The following is a 22,150-nucleotide window of genomic DNA, read 5'->3' as shown; positions in this document are numbered from 1 at the left end:
TGCACCTTTTTGCAGGTTGTCTACAGAAAAGTATTAAAAATGCTATATCAAATGTAAATTACTACTAATTTTGCAATAATATACCGAATGTACAAGTGACATTCAAAAAAAAAAGTTAATAAGATGGTTCATCAAACCTCAACAACTTGACAGCTTAAATTTATTTTTACATTTAAGTGAGAAAAATTCAATATAGAAATCCAACCCAAATGCACCTTTATACAGTTTGTATGCAGACGATGTTTGAAAAATGTAACAAAAATGTTAAATTTGCAGTGATACCAAATATACAAATGACCAGACTCACCCAGTCTACAGAGGAGTGGCTCAGTAAATTTCTTGAGGATCTGTTGTCCAGAGGTGCCCATAGTGATCTGGGATCGGTTGCTGATCTTTGGCTGTGTAGAGAACTCTGAGGATCTAATGACAGAATGTACCTCTCCTGAATCTACTAAGAAATCTAAAAGCTTATTAGAGACAGTTAGAGAAAATATTGTCATCTTCAAACATGATTCATCAGTGTATAATGCAGATATACAGTGGATATAAAAAAGTGTACACACCCCATTAAAATGAGAGGTTTTTTTAATGTAAAAAAAATTAGACTACAATAAATAATTTCAAAACATTTCCCATGTTTAATGTGACCTAAAACCTGTATAATTCAATTGAAAAACAAATAAATCTGTTAGGTGGAAAAACAAAAAATAAAAAAACATACAATAAGTTAGTTGTATAAGTGTGCACACCCTTGAACTTATACTTTGTTGAAGCACCTTTTGATTTAATTACAGCATTCAGTCTTTTCCTTAGATGAGTTGCGTTGGTGTCCAGCAATCTTCAAGTTATGCCACAGAGTCTCAATTGGATTGAGGTCTGGGCTTTGACTAGGCCATTCCAAGACATATAAATGTTTCCCTTTAAACCACTCCAGTGTAGCTTTAGCAGTATGTTTAGGTTCATTGTCCTGCTGGAATGTGAACCTTTGTCTCAGTCTCAAACCTTTGGCTGACTCAAACAGGTTTTCCTCCAAAATTGCCCTGTATTTAGTGCCATCCATCTTTCCTTCAATCCTGACCATCTTTCCTGTCCCTGCAGATGAAAAATATCCCCACAGCTTAATGCTGCCACCACCGTGCTTGACTGTAGGAATGGTGTTCTCAGGGTGTTGGGTGTGCGCCAACACCCTGAGTGGCAAATTTATTTATTTTTTTAAAATTGTGACACAAACAATAATTAAGATGAAAAAAAAAAACAGAAATCTAGAATGTGCATAGATATTCACCCCCTTTGGTATGAAACCCCTAAATAAGAGCTGGTCCAACCAATTCACTTCATAAGTCATATAATTAGTTGATTAAGATCCACCTGTGTGCAATCAGTCTGTCACACGATCTGTCACATGATCTGTCACATGGTGTCTGTATAAATCAACCTGTTCTGGAAGGACCCTGACTCTGCAACACGACTAAACAAGCAACATGAAAACCAAGGAGCCTCCAAACATGTCAGAGACAAATTTATGAAAAAGTATGGATCAGGGTTGGGTTATAAAAAATATCCCAAACTTTGAATATCCCAGGAAGCACCATTAAATCCATTACAGCAAAATGGAAAGAATATGGCACCACTATAAACCTGATAAGAGAAGGTCACCCACCAAAATTCACAGACAGACACCAAAGATAACACTGAAGGAGCTGCAAAGATCCACAGTGGAGATGGGAGTATCTGTCCATAGGACCACTTTAAGCTGTGCACTCCACAGAGTGGGGCTTTATGGAAGAGTGGCCTTTTTCTGGCCACTGCTTAAAGAATGACATGCATTTAAGCCATTGCTTAAAGAATAAAAATAAGAAAACACATTTGGAGTTTGCCCAACAGCATGTGGCAGACTCCCCAAACACATGGAAGAAGATTTTCTGGTCAGATGAGACTTTTTGTGCCATCATGGGAAACACCATGTTGTGTAAATTAAATAGTGCTAACCCCCCAAAAATCAATTTTAATTCCAGCTTTTAATGTGACAAAACAGGACAAACACAAAGAAGGATGAATACTTTTGCAAGACACTGTAAACACTCTGTCTCAGGGTCATTAGGCAGGTGGTGAAAATACAGAAGACATTAAGACTAAAGACACAAGGAAATTAAAACCAGGACCATGACCTAAGGCACAAGATGAAAGCAGCATGAGAGCAATTTAAAAAAAAAAAGTTAAAATTATTATATGTAGGCCGAGCTGTAGCCTATTTATGCTCAATATTCATTAAAAAATGTTTCAAAATATATTTTAGATGAAGTCCTGCAGTTTACAATCTGAGTCTGTTGGTTCTGTGTGTTTGAGCAAGAATGCCACACCAATCGGTGGTGCTAAAGCTTCCTATTCCAAAAAGGTTTCCTTGCAAGAACAGAATACAGGTTTATGGAGCACCAGTTTTTTGTTTTCCAGAATGTGCCAGCACAAAATGACATGATAAGTGTAATTTATGAGTTAACATGTCGAACATGGAAACATAACACCCCAGTGGTCTTCCATAGCCAGCTGCAAACCTATGAAACCACCTTGGCTCAGCATCAAGAAACTAAAAGAAAATTGAGGAAGCAGCAAGCCACCACTACCACTTCCTCAACATCACCGAATCTGGCCTACACCTGCAACATCTGCAGCCGAGTCTGCCACTCCCAGATTGGCCTACGCAGCCACAGAAGATGCTGTGTCAATTTGAAAAGTAGCATCTTTTCAAATTGCTACTTCTGCATAACACACTAGGAGGAAAGAGTGGAAGAGCCCACAGCTTCTGGCTGAGCTCCTGGCCACGGATGACTCTAGGATCATCGGGATACGAACTGTTTCCGGATTGACAGGGTGAATGCTTTTCTGTTTATATATGGCATCACAGTCTCATAAGACCATAGATTTATTGTGCCTGGGAGTTAGGTTTTGACACAGCATCTTCTGTGGCTGCGTAGGCCAATCTGGGAGTGGCAGACTCGGCTGCAGATGTTGCAGGTGTAGGCCAGATTCGGTGATGTTGAGGAAGTGGTAGTGGTGGCTTGCTGCTTCCTCAATTTTCTTTTAGTTTCTTGATGCTGAGCCAAGGTGGTTTCATAGGTTTGCAACCCAGTGCGGAGTGCCTGCAGCCATAAGTGATGATCTTGAGCGGCATCTTCCCAGGTGGCTGGATTGATGTTAAAGGATTTGAGGTCTTGCTTGCAGACATCCTTATAATGAAGCAGAGGGCAGCCAATGGGCCTCATGCCAGATGATAGCCCTGCGTATAGGATGTCCTTTGGAATTCGACCACCGTCCATCCAGTGGACATGACCCAGCCAGCGGAGATGTCACTGCCTCAGGAGAGATAATATGGTGGGAAGCTGTGCTCTCTCCAGGACTGCGGTGTGTGTGGTCCTATCCCACCAGGTGATGCCCAGTATATGTCTCAGGCAGCATAGGTGGAAGGAGTTTAGCCTCCACTCTTGGTGTGAGTATGGGGTCCAGCTTTTGCTGCCATACAGGAGTGTACTGATGACAGGCTCTGTACACCTGTACCTTTGTATGGATGGTAAGTTCCCTGTTGTCCCATACTCTGGATGTACAACCCCGATTCCAAAAAAGTTGGGACAAAGTACAAATTGTAAATAAAAACGGAATGCAATGATGTGGAAGTTTCAAAATTCCATATTTTATTCAGAATAGAACATAGATGACATATCAAACGTTTAAACTGAGAAAATGTATCATTTAAAGAGAAAAATTAGGTGATTTTAATTTTCATGACAACAACACATCTCAAAAAAGTTGGGACAAGGCCATGTTTACCACTGTGAGACATCCCCTTTTCTCTTTACAACAGTCTGTAAACGTCTGGGGACTGAGGAGACAAGTTGCTCAAGTTTAGGGATAGGAATGTTAACCCATTCTTGTCTAATGTAGGATTCTAGTTGCTCAACTGTCTTAGGTCTTTTTTGTCATATCTTCCGTTTTATGATGCACCAAATGTTTTCTATGGGTGAAAGTTCTGGACTGCAGGCTGGCCAGTTCAGTACCCAGACCCTTCTTCTACACAGCCATGATGCTGTAATTGATGCAGTATGTGGTTTGGCATTGTCATGTTGGAAAATGCAAGGTCTTCCCTGAAAGAGACGTCATCTGGATGGGAGCATATGTTGCTCTAGAACCTGGATATACCTTTCAGCATTGATGGTGTCTTTCCAGATGTGTAAGCTGCCCATGCCACACACACTAATGCAACCCCATACCATCAGAGATGCTGAACTGAGCGCTGATAACAACTTGGGTCGTCCTTCTCCTCTTTAGTCCGAATGACACAGCATCCCTGATTTCCATAAAGAACTTCAAATTTTGATTCGTCTGACCACAGAACAGTTTTCCACTTTGCCACAGTCTATTTTAAATGAGCCCTGACCCAGAGAAGACGTCTGCGCTTCTGGATCATGTTTAGATATGGGTTCTTCTTTGAACTATAGAGTTTTAGCTGGCAATGGCAGATGGCATGGTGAATTGTGTTCACAGATAATGTTCTCTGGAAATATTCCTGAGCCCATTTTGTGATTTCCAATACAGAAGCATGCCTGTATGTGATGCAGTGCCGTCTAAGGGCCCGAAGATCACGGGCACCCAGTATGGTTTTCCAGCCTTGACCCTTACACACAGAGATTCTTCCAGATTCTCTGAATCTTTTGATGATATTATGCACTGTAGATGATGATATGTTCAAACTCTTTGCAATTTTACACTGTCGAACTCCTTTCTGATATTGCTCCACTATTTGTCGGCACAGAATTAGGGGGATTGGTGATCCTCTTCCCATCTTTACTTCTGAGAGCTGCTGCCACTCCAAGATGCTCTTTTTATACCCAGTCATGTTAATGACCTATTGCCAGTTGACCTAATGAGTTGCAATTTGGTCCTCCAGCTGTTCCTTTTTTGTACCTTTAACTTTTCCAGTCTCTTATTGCCCCTGTCCCAACTTTTTTGAGATGTGTTGCTGTCATGAAATTTCAAATGAGCCAATATTTGGCATGAAATTTCAAAATGTCTCACTTTTGACATTTGATATGTTGTCTATGTTCTATTGTGAATACAATATCAGTTTTTGAGATTTGTAAATTATTGCATTCCATTTTTATTTACAATTTGTACTTTGTCCCAACTTTTTTGGAATCGGGGTTATAAGTTTCCCAAAAGGAGAGGCTGCTTTTCCTATCTGGCTGCTGATTTCAGCATCGAGTGACAGATTGTTGGTGATGGTAGACCCAAGGTAGGTGAAATTGCTTCCAGCTTCCAGTGTGTAGTTCTTGATAGTGATGGAAGTTAGGGTTTCAATACCCTGTCCCATTGTCTTGGTTTTGTTCAGGCTGATGGTCAAATTGAAGTCCTGGCATGCTTGGCTGAACCGGTCAATGAGTGTCTGCAGGTGTTCCTGGGAGTGTACTACCACTGCTGCTTCGTCAGCAAAAAGCATATCCTGGATGATGAGTGATATGACCTTGGTTTTTATTTTCAGTCAGGAGAGGTTCCAGCACAGGCAGAGGAGCCTGTGGAGTCTGTGCAGAAGAGTAGGCTTCCCACACTTAAGGATTTCGGCAGTTATCCCATCTCTGCCTGGTGCTTTACTGCTGGTCAAGCTGTTGATTGCTTTGCTTAGCTCCTCAGTAGTTGGTTCCATGTCAAGCTCTTCCATTATGGGTAGATGCTTTACATGCCTAAGTGCTACATCAGAGACAGTGTTATCCCTGGCATAAAGCTCAGAGTAATGTTCCACCCAGTGGTCTAGTTGTTTGGAGCAGTCAGTGATGGTTTCTCCCAAGGCTGATTTCAGCAGGGCAGTTGTGCGAGGTAATGGTCCAAGTGCCTTTTTGATGCCATCGTACATGAGTCTGATGTTGCCTGTGTTGGCAGCTGATTGGATATTACTGCAGAGCGTGTAGCCAGTAGCTACTGGCACAGTGTCGGGAGACTTGTTGAAGTTTCCTCCTTGAAAATCTGAGGGCCTGTAGGGTCTTGTCATTAGGATTGTGTTTGTAATTCATGAGGGTGGTATGTTTTTCTTTGAGGATTGTAGCCAATGTTGTTGAATCGGCATTGAACCAGTCATTTGGCTTTCCCAGCTTTTTGCCAAAAACTACCAGGGCCTTGCTGTGGATGATGTTCCGCAAGCCGTCCCAGTACTGCTGGGCAGAGCAGGATTGGGGCAGGTGGGGGAGAGAATCCTCTAAGGCAGAGAGGAAGGCTGCAGCTTTAGTTGGGTCAGCTGTTTTGCTGCTGTCGATGCAGGGGGCTCCCTTTAGTTTGGTTCTGTGTAAATTTTTTGCCTGTAGCATGACTCTACAGAACACAAGGGAGTGGTCTGTGTTGCAAACTGCACTGTGTAGGCTGCAGGTTTGGAGGATGCCTCTGAGATCAGCAACACGTGTTATGATCAGATCTAACTGGTGCCAGTGCCCTGAATGTGGATGCCTCCAAGAGCAATCAACGCGATGTATTCTGACACTCGAGCAAAGGTCGTGACCCCGGATGGGGAGTCGTAAGAATTCGAGATCTCTGCAGGCATGTTGCAAGGGGATACCCTTGCCCCTTACCTATTTGTGATAGTTCTCGATTTTGCCCTCCGTAAAGCCATTGACAAATGAGAGCTTGATCTGGGTTTCACAATAACACCAAGATGGTCATGCAGAAACCCTGAAAAGACCATAATAGATCTGGACTTTGCCGATGACATTGCTCTCCTATCCAGTGACTTCGATCAGGCTCAGAGGCTGCTGTTTAGCGTCGAGAAAGAATGCAATTGCATTGGCCTAGTCCTAAATGACAGGAAGACCAAAGTCGTCATTTGTAATTTGTCATCTTCTGCTTCTGGTCCACTGGTAACCAGTGAGGGAAATGCTATCGAGGAGGTCAAAGATTTTAAATATCTTGGCTCTTGGGTTAACTCAACTGAACAAGATCTAAAAGTCAGGAAAGCCCTTGCCTGGAAAGTGCTCAGTGACTTAAGTACAATCTGGAAGTCAAGTGTCTCCTGGGATCTAAAGATCAGGCTTTTCGTGACAACAGAAGGGTCAGTTCTACTCTACGGTTGCGAGTGTTGGTCTCTGACATCGACCCTTGAAAAGTCACTCGATGGTGCCTACACTCGTATGCTGCGAACAGCACTTAACATTAGCTGGCAGAGCTTCATTCCAAATGAAGAGCTATACGGAATGCTCCCCAGAATCTCGGACAAAGTGGCCTGGAGGAGGTTGGGATTCACCGGCCACTGTTTCTGCCATAAAGAACTACCTGCTGGGGAGCTACTACTCTGGGAGCCTACTAATGGACACAGGAACCTGGGCCGCCCACCAACAACATTCATCGACCTTCTAAAGAAGGATGTTTGTGCAGCGACCACGTCCAAGCTGGGGTCATGCATGGCTGACCGTGAGGTCTGGTCTTCCAGGCATGTGACTCGGCTAAGGCCACCCTGACCTGACCTCCAAGAGACTTTGTGAATGGGTTTGGACCGGAAGTATGTGTTGGTAATGCATAGATGGTGATATGCACATAACTCGAGGAGATGCTACCCATTTTCATTAATTTTGCCAATGCCGTGGTGTCCCAGGCAAGATGGTCAAGAGTCATGATCTGTTCCGACTCTAGCATTGAAATCACCAAGCAGGTAGAGCTGTTCTTGGCTGGGGATGTTTTTCATGGTCGCATCAAGTTCATCATAAAACCTGTCCTTTATTTATTTGGGAGAGCTGAGTGTTGGGGTGTACACACTCACAAGGTGGACAGGTCCCATAGATGTATTCAGGCAGAGAGCTAGGATTCTCTCTGAGCCACCACTGGGTGGTACTACTGCTCCCAGCAAAGTGTTCCTGACAGCGAAACCCATTCTGTGTTCCCTGGTTTCCTCAGGGGGCTTCCCCTGCCAGAAAAAGGTATAGTCCTTTTCCTTGAGTGAGCCTGATGAATGGAGTCATGTTTCCTGGAGGGCTGAGATGTCAATTTTTCACTTCAGGAGTTCAATGTTTATTACTGCAGTTTTATGGACATTGCTAATCTCTTGTAGGTTATCAGTAAGCCCAGGTGCCATGGTCCTAACATTCCAGCATCTCAGGCATAATGCTGGAAGCTTTATTCTCTTGGCTTTGCATGGGGCAAAAGTTTACAGCCCACTGTTTGGATAAATCCCTAAGCTTCATGCACCCAATGAAGCAGGTAGGCTGTGGCGGGACAGCACCTAATTGGCTGGGGGTTGCTCAGCTTAAGGCGGGTGGTAGCTGTCCAGTGAGATCCAAACATCTCTCCCACTGTCAGAGGGAGTCCCTGGCACCTGTCTCTATGCCAATTGAAAAAGGGGTTATAACCGGTAACTGCTAATCTTCCATGTTGTGCCTCCACAGCACAGTGGAGTGGGAGTTTCCTCTCCAAAGTACAAGAAACCAGGGCAAGGTTGATGGATGCCCTGTGTTGCCCAGGCAACAAAGCTCACCTCTCGGCCTCACTGGTGTGATCCAAAGGAACGGTGAACTGATACATTTGGCAACAGATTGGCTGCAGGAGTTGCCAGAACAATGCTTCAGTGCATGTGTCTGCCTAACAGAGTCCAAGCTGGGTTTTCTGTTGGGGTTTGCTTGCTTAGCCTTTTCAATTCCAGAGAATACCCACAAGGCGGCAGGAGTGCTATTTAACCCATAGCTGGGACAGTGGTTGGCAGATGCCAGGGTGTGTCCATACGCTGATGGGCCTGCACGATGGCCCTCTAGGGCCCACTGCTGCTCCGAGATCCCCTACAGCAGGGGTCTTCAATCCTATCCACAAAGGGCCAGTGTGGCTGCAGGCTTTCATTCCAACCAAGCAGGAGCTACACCTGATTTCACTTGTTTAATCATTTCACCCTCATCTCCAGTCAACAATCAAGTGAGCCTCCAATTTGGCTGTAATGAAAGCCTGCAGCTACACCGGCCCTTTGCGGATAGGATTGAAGACCCCTGCCCTACAGTTTGGCCTGGGATGGCAAGGTACCCAGTTACCATGTGTGGCCACAAGGAGGCACTGCAGGAGTCTTGATGGTGGAGAGGCAGTGTACCACCAGGAGGAGACTTATGCACTCGGCTCCTCTTTTCACCCCCTGTGAAGAGGGCTAGCCGGGGCAGTAGCTGAAAGCAGAAAGTGTCAAGCAGAAGCAACATGCAGCATGCAGCAAGCAACATGCACTACTGTTACAACAGTACTGCTACAACGCATCACACACGCCCTGTGTGGAAGCGCACACACACACACACACACACACTTGTTAACCATTAAATTTATTAATATATTAATAATTTTTGAGATATTTTATTTATTTAGAGGTTTTGTGTTATATCTTTGCTGGTCTTGCTTTTAGAAGAAATACTATTTTGTTTTTATTTATGGATATACTCAAAAATGACAGAAGGGAATCTGGTATGAAATCATTCCAAAAAAAATAAAAAGATCACTATATTTGTCACCATGGACAATTCCCTGCCAGACCAGCAGAGGGCAGCATTCTCACAGTAGAATTCCTTGCTTGGTTGTTCCACTGATTTCCAGTCGACACCTGTGTGGGTTTCCTCAGATTGTTTCCTGTTTATAAGTTCTATGTTTCCCTCATAGTTCTGCTCTTCTTCGGATATATGGCACTATCCTACCTTCATACCTGTGTGGGTTTCCTCAGATTGTTTCCTGTTTATAAGTTCTATGTTTCCCTTATGAGTTGCTTAGCGTTTGTTTCCATGAGTTATCATCAAGTCTGTCAGAACAAGAAAGTAATGCAACCTCAACATTGCTCAGCAGATTGTCCTATTTCATTTAACTGAATGTTATTTGTTGAGAGCTTTTAATAGTAGACAAAACACCTTCAGTGAAAATAAATGTATTGTCCTGTACATGTATACAAGACAAGAAAAGACCTTCTGTAGTTTTTTTTAGAAAGAGTTTTCCAAAATTAAGAAATAACACAGCGGTGGTTGTGGTTTCCTGAAAACCAAACTATATAAAAGAGAGAGACACTCAGGCAGTGTGACAGTGTGTGTTTGACTTTGAGGGACTGGTGTGTGTGCGCAGAAGAATCAGTAATGATGAAGTGCTTGTATCTTTTGTCTTTTGTTATGTTTCACGTCGCTGCAGGTGAGTGAAGATATTTTCTATGACAGAAAGGAGAGAGAATATTAGCCAGTTCTTAGTTCAGCTGCTTTGTGTTTAGTTAATGTGGTTTCTGTCCAGACTGGGATTACAGTAGGCTGTAGTTCAGCCCTATTTCTGAACAACCAAACCCAACACTAAAATGTTTATCCTTTTGAGTTTTAATGAACAACAGCTTTATCGACTACAGTGTTATTAATTGGGCAAACAGAAATGAACACATTCAATGAAAATATTTGACTCTGGCTTTGTGTAATGTTACTAAAATACAGAATTTCAAGACCAGCATATACAGTGGTATGCAAAAGTTTGGGCACCCCTGGCCAAAATTACTGGTACTGTGAACAGTTAAGCAAGTTGAAGATGAAATGATCTCCAAAAGGCATAAAGTTGAAGATGACTTATTCCCTTTATATTTTAACCCTCCTATTATGTTCATTTCTGAGGAACACCCATGATGTTCCCGGGTCAATTTGACCCATGGCATGTTTAATTGTCTAAAAGTGTCATAAAACAAAAATATCCTCACAATTCCTTTGTATGCATCATTAGCAGGTCCATTTCTTCCATTTCAAGTCAATTTTGGTGCAAAGGTGTTTTTTGACCTCAGATAGATCATGGTTCATTTAGGATAATTCACCCGATTTCTGAAATAAAAACATCTTTTAAGTGTATTCTGGAAGGTCAAACATTTTTTAAAAAGTTGTTTTACCTGACATTGGTTAGAAATAAACAGTTTGCAATATGTAATACATGTGAAATATACAATGACATTAACATAATATTATCATGTTATAATATAATATGTCTGTAGCCGAGCTGCTGATTCAAATTCAAGACAAATGAGTCATTAGGTATTCAATGCAAAGCAACCTTTATTTCAAGAAATGATCAAATTCAGAGGAGATAAGTAGTATGAACACCACTGTACATAAGTGTATGAATTGCTGTTTGAACACCTCTTTCCCACTATGTGTGTGTCTGAATGTGACACTTTACAATGCTTAGGAACAACATGAACTATAGAATGTTTGGGAATTACAGTATATGAACTACAGCACCTAGGAACAGAAATTCACAGAAATGACTCTACTTGGCACATGAGGGGCATGCCATCACAGTGTGTTTTGTGCATATGAATTTACCACACTTCACACAAGTTGAGCTTGTCTTCACATCATCTGCTGGCTTGCAGATCTGGCATCTCTTCCTCTTCCTTTTACTCCCCGCAGAAACCTAGGAGGACAAACATCATTATTACTTTATTTTTGCTATTTTTCTAATCTAATGTACAATGAAATACTGCATCACACATAAGGAAACACACAGACATACTGTACACATGTGTACCACATATTGTGGTACACCCCCCCATCCACACACACAAACACACATGCATGCGCGCATGTACGCACACACACGCACACACACTCACACAGACAGACAGACAGACAGACAGACAGACACAAACACAAACACACACTCTTACCTCGCGCACTGGTGTGCTGGTTGATGCGCTGTCCTGGATCTCCCGAACGGTGGCTGCAGCAGTCGGTGTCCTTGGCATGGATTTTCTTCGTTCAATATGTGGAACCACAAGGGCCTTTCCCAGCTCTTCGAGGAACATGCGTCTCTTGAAAAGCTTTCCAGCATTCCACTCTGGACAGATCTCTGACCAGATCACAAAGGCATTGTATGCTGATACATCAACTATATTGTAGAAGATGACAAGAGGCCAGCGTGCAGTCATCCGCTTGGTACTGTAGGCATCTGTCACCTTATCCAAATTATCCACACCCCCTTTGGTGGCATTGTAGTCACAGATGATGGTGGGTTTTCGGTCTTCTCCTGAACTGATTTCCGCATCCCTGTGCAAGGTGCTCATGAGCACAACATTCTTCCCTTTTTTAGGACAGTATGACACCACAGTAGTGGTGTCTGTGAAGGCGAATGCAGAGGACTGAGGGGCTCTGTCCTTTGTCACAAGCAGTTCTGGTGGGAGTTCAGTCCTGTTTTTGCGGACCGTTCCGACCATTGTGATCTTTCTCTTGAGAAGTTCCTGACCCAGGGCGTAGCTTGTGAAAAAGTTGTCACAAGTAATGTTGTGCCCCCTTAGGCCCTGTGCCATGTCAAGTACAACTCTCGCACTTTCCATTGAGGTCAGGAATAGGTTGTGTGTGTGTGTGAGAGAGATAGATAGATAGAGAGAGAGAGAGAGAAAGAGAGAGTGGGGGGGGTGGAGGGAAGGTGTGGAAGTGGACTATATCTCACAAATGCAAGAAACCTATAATATTTGACACTTCTGTCTCTGTTTAGCCTCTACTTTGACAACCGGGTCAAATTGACCCGGAACAGTATCTATGTAATAGGTTCATGCAGGGGGGGTTACAAATAATTGAATTCATTGTTTTTCATTTTATGTGTTTTTTACACTAAATGAGACACATAAAATAAGGTACATAACAGAAAACAAAAATGAACTGTGTTTTTAACACTTTTAAAAATTGAAACGGGTCAATTTGACCCGTAACATAATAGGAAGGTTAAGCAAAAACAATTTTTTATTTTCATCTTTTACATTTTCAAAATGGCAAAAAAGGAAAAGGGCCCGAAGCAAAAGTTTGGGCACCCTGCATGGTTAGTACCTAGTAGCACCCCCTTTGGCAAGTATAACAGCTTGTAAACGCTTTTTGTAGCCAGCCAAGTGTCTTTCAGTTCTTCATCTCATCTCATTATCTCTAGCCACTTTATCCTTCTATAGGGTCGCAGGCAAGCTGGAGCCTATCCCAGCTGACTACGGGCGAAAGGCGGGGTACACCCTGGACAAGTCACCAGGTCATCACAGGGCTGACACATAGACACAGACAACCATTCACACTCACATTCACACCTACGGTCAATTTAAAGTCACCAGTTAACCTAACCTGCATGTCTTTGGACTGTGGGGGAAACCGGAGCACCCGGAGGAAACCCACGTGGACACGGGGAGAACATGCAAACTCCACACAGAAAGGCCCTCGCCTCGCTTTTCATCCATTCTTCCTTGCAAAAGTCTTCCAGTTCTGAGAGATTCCTGGGCCGTCTCACACGCACTGCTCTTTTGAGGTCTATCCACAGATTTTCAATGATGTTCAGATCAGGGGACTGTGAGGGCCATGGCAAAACCTTCAGCTTGTGCCTCTTGAGGTAGTCTATTGTGGATTTTGAGGTGTGTTTAGGATCATTATCCATTTGTAGAAACCATCCTCTTTTCAACTTCAGCTTTTTTGCAGATGGGGTTATGTTTGCTTCCAGAATTTGCTGGAATTTCATTGAATCTATTCTTCCCTCTACCCGTGAAATGTTCCCTGTGCCATTGGCTGCAACACAACCCCAAAGCATGATTGATCCACCCCCATGCTTAACGGTTGGAGAGGTGTTCTTTTCATGAAATTCTGTGCCCTTTTTCTCCAAACATACCTTTGCTTTTTGCTGCCAAAGAGTTCCATTTTAATCTCATCAGTCCACAGGACTTGTTTCCAAAACGCATCAGGCTTGTTTAGATGTTCTTTTGCAAACTTCTGACGCTGAATTTTGTGGTAAGGATGCAGAAGAGGTTTTCTTCTGATGACTCTTCCATGAAGGCCACATTTGTGCAGGTGTCGCTGAACAGTAGAACAATGTAACACAACTCCAGAGTCTGCTAAATCTTCCTGAAGGTCTTTTGCAGTCAAGCAGGGGTTCTGATTTGCCTTTCTAGCAGTCCTACGAGCAGCTCTCTCTGAAAATTTTCCTGGTCTTCCAGACCTTATCTTGACCTCCACTGTTCCTATTAACTGCCATTTCTTAATTACATTTTGAACTGAGGAAATGGCAACCTGAAAACATTTTGCTATCTTCTTATAGCCTTCTGCTTTGTGGGCCTCAACCATTTTCATTTTCAGAGAGGTAGGAAGCTGCTTAGAGGAACCCATGGCTGCTGATTTTTGGGAGTAGGTTCTTCTTCTTCGGAGATTTACGGCAGCCGGCATCCAAATAGTTGCATTGCTGCCATCTACAGGATTGATGCCTAATTAAGGCCCAATTACACTATATCCTACTATACAGACCAGTATCCGATAAAAACTTTAAGAAAAATCGTCTTCCCTTTCCACTTGATCCTATTTCTAAAATGCTTTTCAAAGTCACCTCTTCCAAACCGAGTCCACGCAACTGTGCGAGCAGTTCCTGTCTTTGACTGTCATAATTTCTGCAAAAGAGTATGACATGATGAACTGTCTCAGGTTCCTGACAAGAACACAGACCATTCTGATGTTTTCCCAATAAAAACAAAGTGCTATTTAAAAATGTATGCCCAATTCTCAACCTTGCAAAAATAACTTCCTCCTTACGATTACTCCCTCTTTTACAACCAACTGAGTCAGTTACTCTACTAGAAATTGAGAATAGATGCCTACCCTTTGTTTCTTGTTGCCAACTCTGTTGCCATTTTAAAATTGTTTCTTGCCACACAATACTTTTGCCCTCTGATTTTGATAACTTTATATTTACATCTATGGACTCTCTTTGACAAGCTTTCTTAGCTAATTTATCCACTTTTTCATTAGATGTGACACCTACATGAGCTGGGACCCATATAAATGACACCTCTATCCCTCTTCTTTTCACACCACTAATTATCAGTAAAATCTCATAAATGAGATCCTGTCTGCTTTTTGACGAACCTTTTCCAATGCAACTAATAGCTGACACAGAGCCACTACATATCAGTACTTTCTGTCTCTGTATCTGTTCAACCCACTGAATTGCCATTAGGCAAGGCAAGGCAAGTTTATTTATATAGCACATTTCATACACAGTGGCAGTTCAATGTGCTTTACAGAAGTAAAAGCAAAACAGTAAGCAATAGAAAATAAAATTACATAAAATAAATGGGGAAGAAAAATAATAAGAATTAAACAATAGTAGAAATAAAATAATAAAATGAAATAAAAGTTCAATTTAAAAAAAACAGCAGAATAAAATAGAATAAAATTTAAGTAAAATTAAAAAAAAAACAGCAGAATAAAATAGAATAAAATTTAAGTAAAATTTAAAACATGCAGAGACTGTAAAAGTAAAGAGTTTAAAACATGTAGAGATGACAATATTAATAATTTAGCAGAAAGCATCTGAAAACAGCTTGGTCTTTAACCTAGATTTGAAGCTGCCAACAGCAGGAGCATTTTTGATGTCCTCTGGCAGTTGGTTCCATAGCTGTACTGCATAGTAGCTAAAAGCTGCTTCACCACACTTTGTTTTAACAACAGGTTTTAACAATAAATTTTTCTGTTGCGATCTGGTAGATCTGATTGGGTTAGGCCGCTGCAACATATCAGAGAGGTAATTGGGCCCTGTACCATTTAGAGATTTGTACACCAGCAGCAATGCTTTAAAGTCAATTCTGTAGCTTACTGGAAGCCAGTGAAGGGACCTTAGAATTGGAGTAATGTGCTCTGTTCTTTTTGTTCGTGTGAGAACCCTAGCTGCTGCATTTTGAACCAGCTGAAGTCGTTTGATGGTCTTTTTTGGCAGGCCTGTGAAAAGGCCATTGCAGTAATCAACCCTACTAGAGATGAAGGCATGTATTAGTTTTTCCAGATCATTTTTTGACATAAGTCCTCTTAGTTTGGAAATGTTTTTTAGGTGATAAAATGCTGTTTTAGTGATTGCTTTCATGTGACTGTCAAAGTTTAGCTCGTTGTCAATGAAAACAAGATTTTTAACCATTTCTTTTGTTTTAATCCCCTTTGTGTCAAGAATAGTGGTAATCCTGAGTCTTTCATCTTTTTTTCCAAATAGAATTACTTCTGTTTTATCTGTGTTCAGCTGAAGAAAATTTTGTGACATCCAGTTGTTGATTTGGTCGATACACTGGTAGAGACATTCAAGGGGGGCATAATCATTAGGTGATAGAGCAAAATAAATTTGGGTGTCATCTGCATAGCAGTGATACAAAATTGAATTGTTCTTGATAATTTGCCCAAGTGGGAGCGTATAAAGGTTGAATAGTAATGGTCCAAGAATCGACCCCTGGGGGATACCACAGGTCAAGGACATTGATGTTGAGGAACAATTTCCCATGGTAACAAAGAAGCTTCTATCTTTTAAGTATGATTTTAACCAATTGATAACTTTACCAGTCAACCCAACCCAGTGTTCAAGTCAATATAGCAGTATGTTGTGATCAACAGTATCAAAAGCTGCACTGAGGTCCAGTAATACCAGGACCGATGTTTTGCCTGCATCAGTATTAAGACGTATGTCATTTATAACTTTAATCAGCACTGTTTCAGTGCTATGATTGGCACGAAATCCTGACTGAAAGTTATCAAAACAGCTGTTTGATATCAAGAAGGCAGTTAATTGATTGAAGACAATTTTTTCAAGGATTTTCCTGATGAATGGTAGATTTGATATTGGCCTGTAGTTATTTAATACTGAAGCATCCAGGTTATTCTTTTTAAGTAGGGGCTTTACAACGGCTTTTTTCAGGGACACAGGAACAATGCCAGTCTCTAGGGATGTATTTATGATTTGAAGCACATCTGTAATTATAAGATGAAGAACAAACTTAAAAAAGTTGGTGGGCAGAATGTCCAATTCAGATGTTGAGGAACAGATTTTGTACAGTTTTTTCAAGAGTCTCATAATCAATTAAACAAAATTCTTACATTGTGTTGAAGTTATCTGTCTGTGTCACTGGTGATTGCAGTTTTTCAATTATTTGCAACTGAGATATATTATGAGCAATATTCTGCCGTATTTTATCAATTTTACCTTTGAAGAAGGATGCAAACTCATTGCATTTATTAACTGAGAGAAGTTCAGGTGCTAATTGTGGTGGGGGATTAGTTAGCTTCTCTACTGTTGAAAATAGCACACGGGCATTGTTCATATTCCTGTTGATGTTGGAGAAGAAAGACTGTCTTGCTTTACGAATTTCATAATTATATTTACAAAGCATCTCTTTATGGATTTGATAATGGATGTGAAGTTTAGATTTGCGCCATTTTCTTTCAGTCTTTCTACATTCTCTCTTTAGCAGTTTAACAGCTGGGTATTGCTTCCATGGTGCTTTCTGCTTATCACTGACTCTTAATTTTGAATGGAGCAATATCATCCATAATTTGGGTCATATTTAAATTAAAAATTTCCAGTAAATCATCTACAGAGTCTGACATTTTGGTTGAGATCAGAGAGAGAGCTTGCTCAAAAAGGTTGTCATTTATGACTCTCCTACCCATAGTCGTTGAGCTGTTCTGAATGTGAGGAGACATAGAAACATCAGAGAAAACACAAAAATGATCATTAGGATTGCATAGAGCTCCACAGTAAATACACTTAAAAAATCTGAAGTTCTTTTAAAAGCTTGAAAATTAAAACTCTGAACAAAAAAGGCTGACCCTGTAGCTCCTGTGTCTTGATCTTTTGACCCATCAGTAAAAATTAGTATATGGTTCTTATATCTTTCTCTTACATGACAATGAAATTCAAATGCCAAGTCTACCTCAGGATTTTCCATCTTAATTTCAAGCAACTTCAAGTCAGTCTCTGGAACCTCCAATTGCCATACAGGAATGGGAGTAGGTTAGAGGAGCCTGGGTATTTATAAAGCTTTGAAATTTGGATCACCTGGCCTTTCCTAACAATGAGTGTGAACAAGCCATAACCCTAACAAACTAATTAAGGTCTGAGACCTTGGTCAAAGTAGTCTGGTTAACACCAGACCATATCACAAGTGGAATATGGTCTAGAATCCGCCTATTGAATTTCTCGTAGGGGAGGTGTGGTTTACGATTGTCAACGGCCGTTTATTGGATGTTGCAAATGTCTATCATTTGGCGTATACGTAGCCCATGGCCAATCATGGCAGTTGTACCCGGTGACGTAGTTAGAGCGACGAAGAGGCGAAGAAGAGAAGGAAAGAGAAAGAGAAGGCAAAACAAAAATAGGAAAACAATGGCACCGAACGATTACTGCCGTTTGTGCAAGACAAATATGAGAGAAGCTGGACCCTCCGTCCAGCTTGATCGAAAGTTTGGTTCGTATCGCTCGCTGCCATGTTAAATGTGATCCGTAAACAGTCCCAAATAAACTACAAGCTTCCGTTTGTCGAGTAGTACGCTTCACCGTCTTTCCACCCCTCCCCACTCTCTGATTGGCTCCCTAACTCAGGCGAGCCTTTAGACCATAGTTTCCATGCTGTCTTTTCAGATCGGAACGATTGTGCAAAGCAGCGTGGGATTTCCCAGGCTATGGTCAAAGTGATCTGAGTGCTCAAATCTCCTAGGGTTCCCATACTTTTGCAAGTTACTCCTTTCCTTTTTTCACTCTAAAATTGTCAAACCCAAAATAATACACAGATATTGCTTAAAATGTTGAAAAGTGTGTTTCATCTTTTAACTTTATGCCTTTTGGAGTTCATTTCATCTTCAACTTGCTTAACTGTTCACAGTAACAGTAACTTTAACCAGGGGTGCCCAAACTTTTGCATACCACTGTACTTCTAGTTAAATTGTTCAAAGACAGCTGTAATCTTCATACACAAGGTAAACAAACATGTTGACCTGTTCAGCTTTTTTTTCTTCCTGATTAACTTCAGTCTAAATGTCCTGATAAAGAGAGGTGGGCGAATGAATAAGGAGGATTCTACAGTCAGATTATTTTTCATCTCTATAATACTTACTGTGTCTGTTTTTACACATTTACTGAATTACACCTCTCCTCGTCCCTGTCTTTTTGAATGCTTCAATAATAACTCATATTAACCATGTCACTTCTTCATTCTGGTCTTGGTTGTAAATAGATGTGTGAATTTCACACCTTTTTCTGCTGTATCTCTGTCAGTGAGCACCATCTTCACTTCCTGCATTACACCATATTTCAAGATTTTTTTCTACAATTACTTACATGCATTTATCAAGACTGTGTTCATATTTTCAAAACTGACAACAGCGGTCCATGTGGACTAAATGTCCATCACTGTGGATCACTTTTCATTGCTTTGACACAAAAACAATTGAAGAACCTCAGCTTTCAAAATTCATAAATTATTCTCTTGCTTGAACACAACTTCCAACAAAGCTCTGTGTCTACAGCTTATTTTTCACATGCTTACACAGACTGTTTTCAAACCTGATCAAAACAATTTTAACCAAACAATAAAAAAGAATTCAAATGTAAAAAAAAAAAGTCATTAATTAACGAGATTCTTAAATCCTAAAACCACACTAGTAGGTGGAGGGCCAATGATGACTCACCTCTAGTTATTATTTTCTGTGTGTGTATCTTGTTGAGAGAGAGAGCCTTTGCTTGTGTTCTGGTAGAATGAGTTGGTTTTGAGGCATGTATGAAGTGTTTCTATAGTTATGGTACATTTCAGAGAATTCTCACAATCTTGATCTTATTGAAAGTATCTTCAATCTTAGCGTAAGCAAGAAGTTATTTCCTGTCATTTGAATTTCACACCTTTTTTTCCCTGCTGTATCTCTGTCAGTGACCACCATCTTCACTTCCTGCATTACGCCTGAGTTACAGTATTTTATATTTAGTTAAATGCATTACTCAAAAATGTGTTCACAGTTTCAATACTCTTCACACAGATAGCACAACAGCAATCTATATGGACTGAACTGTGTATCATCTTTCATTGCTTTGACACTAAATGGATTGAGGAACCTCAGCTTTCAAAATTAATTTTTTTTCACTCAACCTTCAACAAAACTCTGTATCTACAGCTATTTTTTCACAAGTTTACATCCTGTTTTCAAAAGTAGGGTGGGTTTCATGATAACGTTGCACTTTAGGGCTACAAGGTGATTTTAAAGACGCTTTTCAGCAACAAACATGTCTGTATGCTGTTTTTCTGAACTCATTTGAAAGAAGGAGTCTTAAGAGCAACTTTGCTCAGAGCATATTTGCAATGCACGTCCTCGATATTGGCATTAATAATTGCTAAATCCAGTTGATGAGGTCCCATGGCATTTATTTTTAACAAAAAAACAATGAAATATAAAGTATTAAAATATGTTAATATATTGTATCGTAGCCCTGTGATGACCTGGCGACTTGTCCAGGGTGTACCCCGCCTTTCACCTGTAGTCAGCTGGGATAAGCTCCAGCTTGCCTGCGACCCTGTAGAACAGGATAAAGCAGCTAGAGATAATGAGATGAGATGAGATGAGATGAAATGAGATATCGTATCATCATTCAGCATTACATATATAATGTGGTAATTAATAATTTAAACTATTTTAATTTTTTGGACAATAATTTATTACAAGCGTGTTCTTCTTAATTAAATGAATGTTTACACGAAAGAATGAGCAAATAATAAGCTAAATAATTCAGTAAATGTTTTCCCTGTGCCCACTCATTTCTCTGTTACCCAATCATGCAGTCATGATTATTTCAGCTGTTCTCCACAATGCCAAGTGAGATAATCACTTGCCTAATGGAGGTAAATGGAGTTAATGGAGTCTAATGCACCTACTTCTTGTTATTAAGGCTTGTGTGTGTGAGAAAAACAGAAAAATGTCTTCTAAGGTCTGATAAGGCAGAGAGGAAGGTCTGCCGTATTAGGACTGATGTGTCTTGTTGTGCATGATGAATGGAATAGGTTTGTGACCTGAACTTGTAAAGAAGTAATTCTCACAGTAGCACATTTGCACCTGTCAGCACTCAGATTCACAGAATTCACAGCAGCCTTCAAATATGGCCACCACGGACTATAACACCCATCCTGCACTTCACCACTCAGTCTCTGATTACTGATTACACATGCCTGGACTCTACCACCACAGCACACTACTGAAGCTCACTCACTGCACTGGTTCATTGTAAAATAAACACTCAGTTATTGTTGGTCTGACTTTACCAAGTCTTTTATTTTGTGTTGATTTTCTGGGTTTGATTTTGACTCCTGTTTGGATTCTTGCTGTTGTGCCGAGCCTCTGATATTCTGTTTGTGCCTTACCTGAACCTTTCCTGTCCCTCTTTCTGATTTTGCCTCATGTTTTGGATTTGTTGGCCTGAATAAACTATTTTTACTGTGTCTATATCCATCTGTCACCTGCACTCCTGACATAGAGTACAAGTGTGACATCAGCTTTACATCATATGTGTATTTCCTTTATTGTTATATTATGGAATCATTTGATAATTAATTTTACCTTTATTAGACAAATAAGCATGACGTTTTGTTTACTTGTCACTAATCATCCAAAACTAGCCCTGTGCAGGGACCTATTTAATGGCATGTAAACAGTCACTGGAATGTTCTTTCCGGCTGTAAATGAGAATAAACCTCTTCCTCTGGAGTCAACTGTGTCTCTGTGAGGATCTGTCAAGGTTTTAATATTCTCTGTGCATGCCACAATGTAGGTTCACTGACACTATGAGAAGGAGGAAGTGGCCATTCTCCGATGAGTACTCATGCTGCCCTAGACACAATCATGTGCTCACTCTGGCATGCTGAATGTCTCACAGTGGCTCGAACATGAGAACACACAACTGTGGTGTTATTCACACCTGATAACTGTCAGAGGTGGTGAAAATCACACAGATAGTGTGTGTTCACTGCCCACTTTTTTTTTTTTTAGGTATGCCTGGCTAGTCCTGGGTTGGACCCACTTTTGTCTTCAGAACTGCCTTAATTTTTCATGGCATAGATTCAACAAAGTACTGAAAAATCTCTGAGGAATGTTTGGTCCATATTGACATAATAACATCACGTAGTTGCTGCAGATTTGTTGGCTGCACATCCATGATGTGAATCTCCCATTCCACCACATCCTAAATGTGCTCTTTTGGATTGACTTCTGGTGACTGTGGAGGCCATCTGAGTACAGTGAACTCATTGTCATGTTCAAGAAACCAGTTTGAGATCAGTTTGAGGCAGGTTATCCTGCTGGAAGTAGCCATCAGAAGATGGATACACTGTGATCATAAAGGGATG

General features: G+C 41.0%; 1 protein-coding gene across 1 annotated transcript in view; it reads left to right on the top strand.

Annotated features, from left to right (window-relative positions):
• The first annotated feature begins 10,086 nt into the window (after window positions 1-10,086).
• LOC132872418 (junctional adhesion molecule-like) overlaps window positions 10,087-22,150 on the top strand; it is a 34,439-nt gene continuing 22,375 nt past the window's right edge. Inside the window, exon 1 of the mRNA XM_060907224.1 lies at window positions 10,087-10,158. Within this exon, the coding sequence (XP_060763207.1) occupies window positions 10,107-10,158 (52 nt within the window). The 5' untranslated portion in view covers window positions 10,087-10,106. The remainder of the gene's footprint in view (window positions 10,159-22,150) is intronic.

This window comes from Neoarius graeffei, chromosome 2, assembly GCF_027579695.1.
Source record: "Neoarius graeffei isolate fNeoGra1 chromosome 2, fNeoGra1.pri, whole genome shotgun sequence".
Lineage (NCBI taxonomy): Eukaryota > Metazoa > Chordata > Actinopteri > Siluriformes > Ariidae > Neoarius > Neoarius graeffei.
This window is presented reverse-complemented; position numbering and strand designations above follow the sequence as displayed.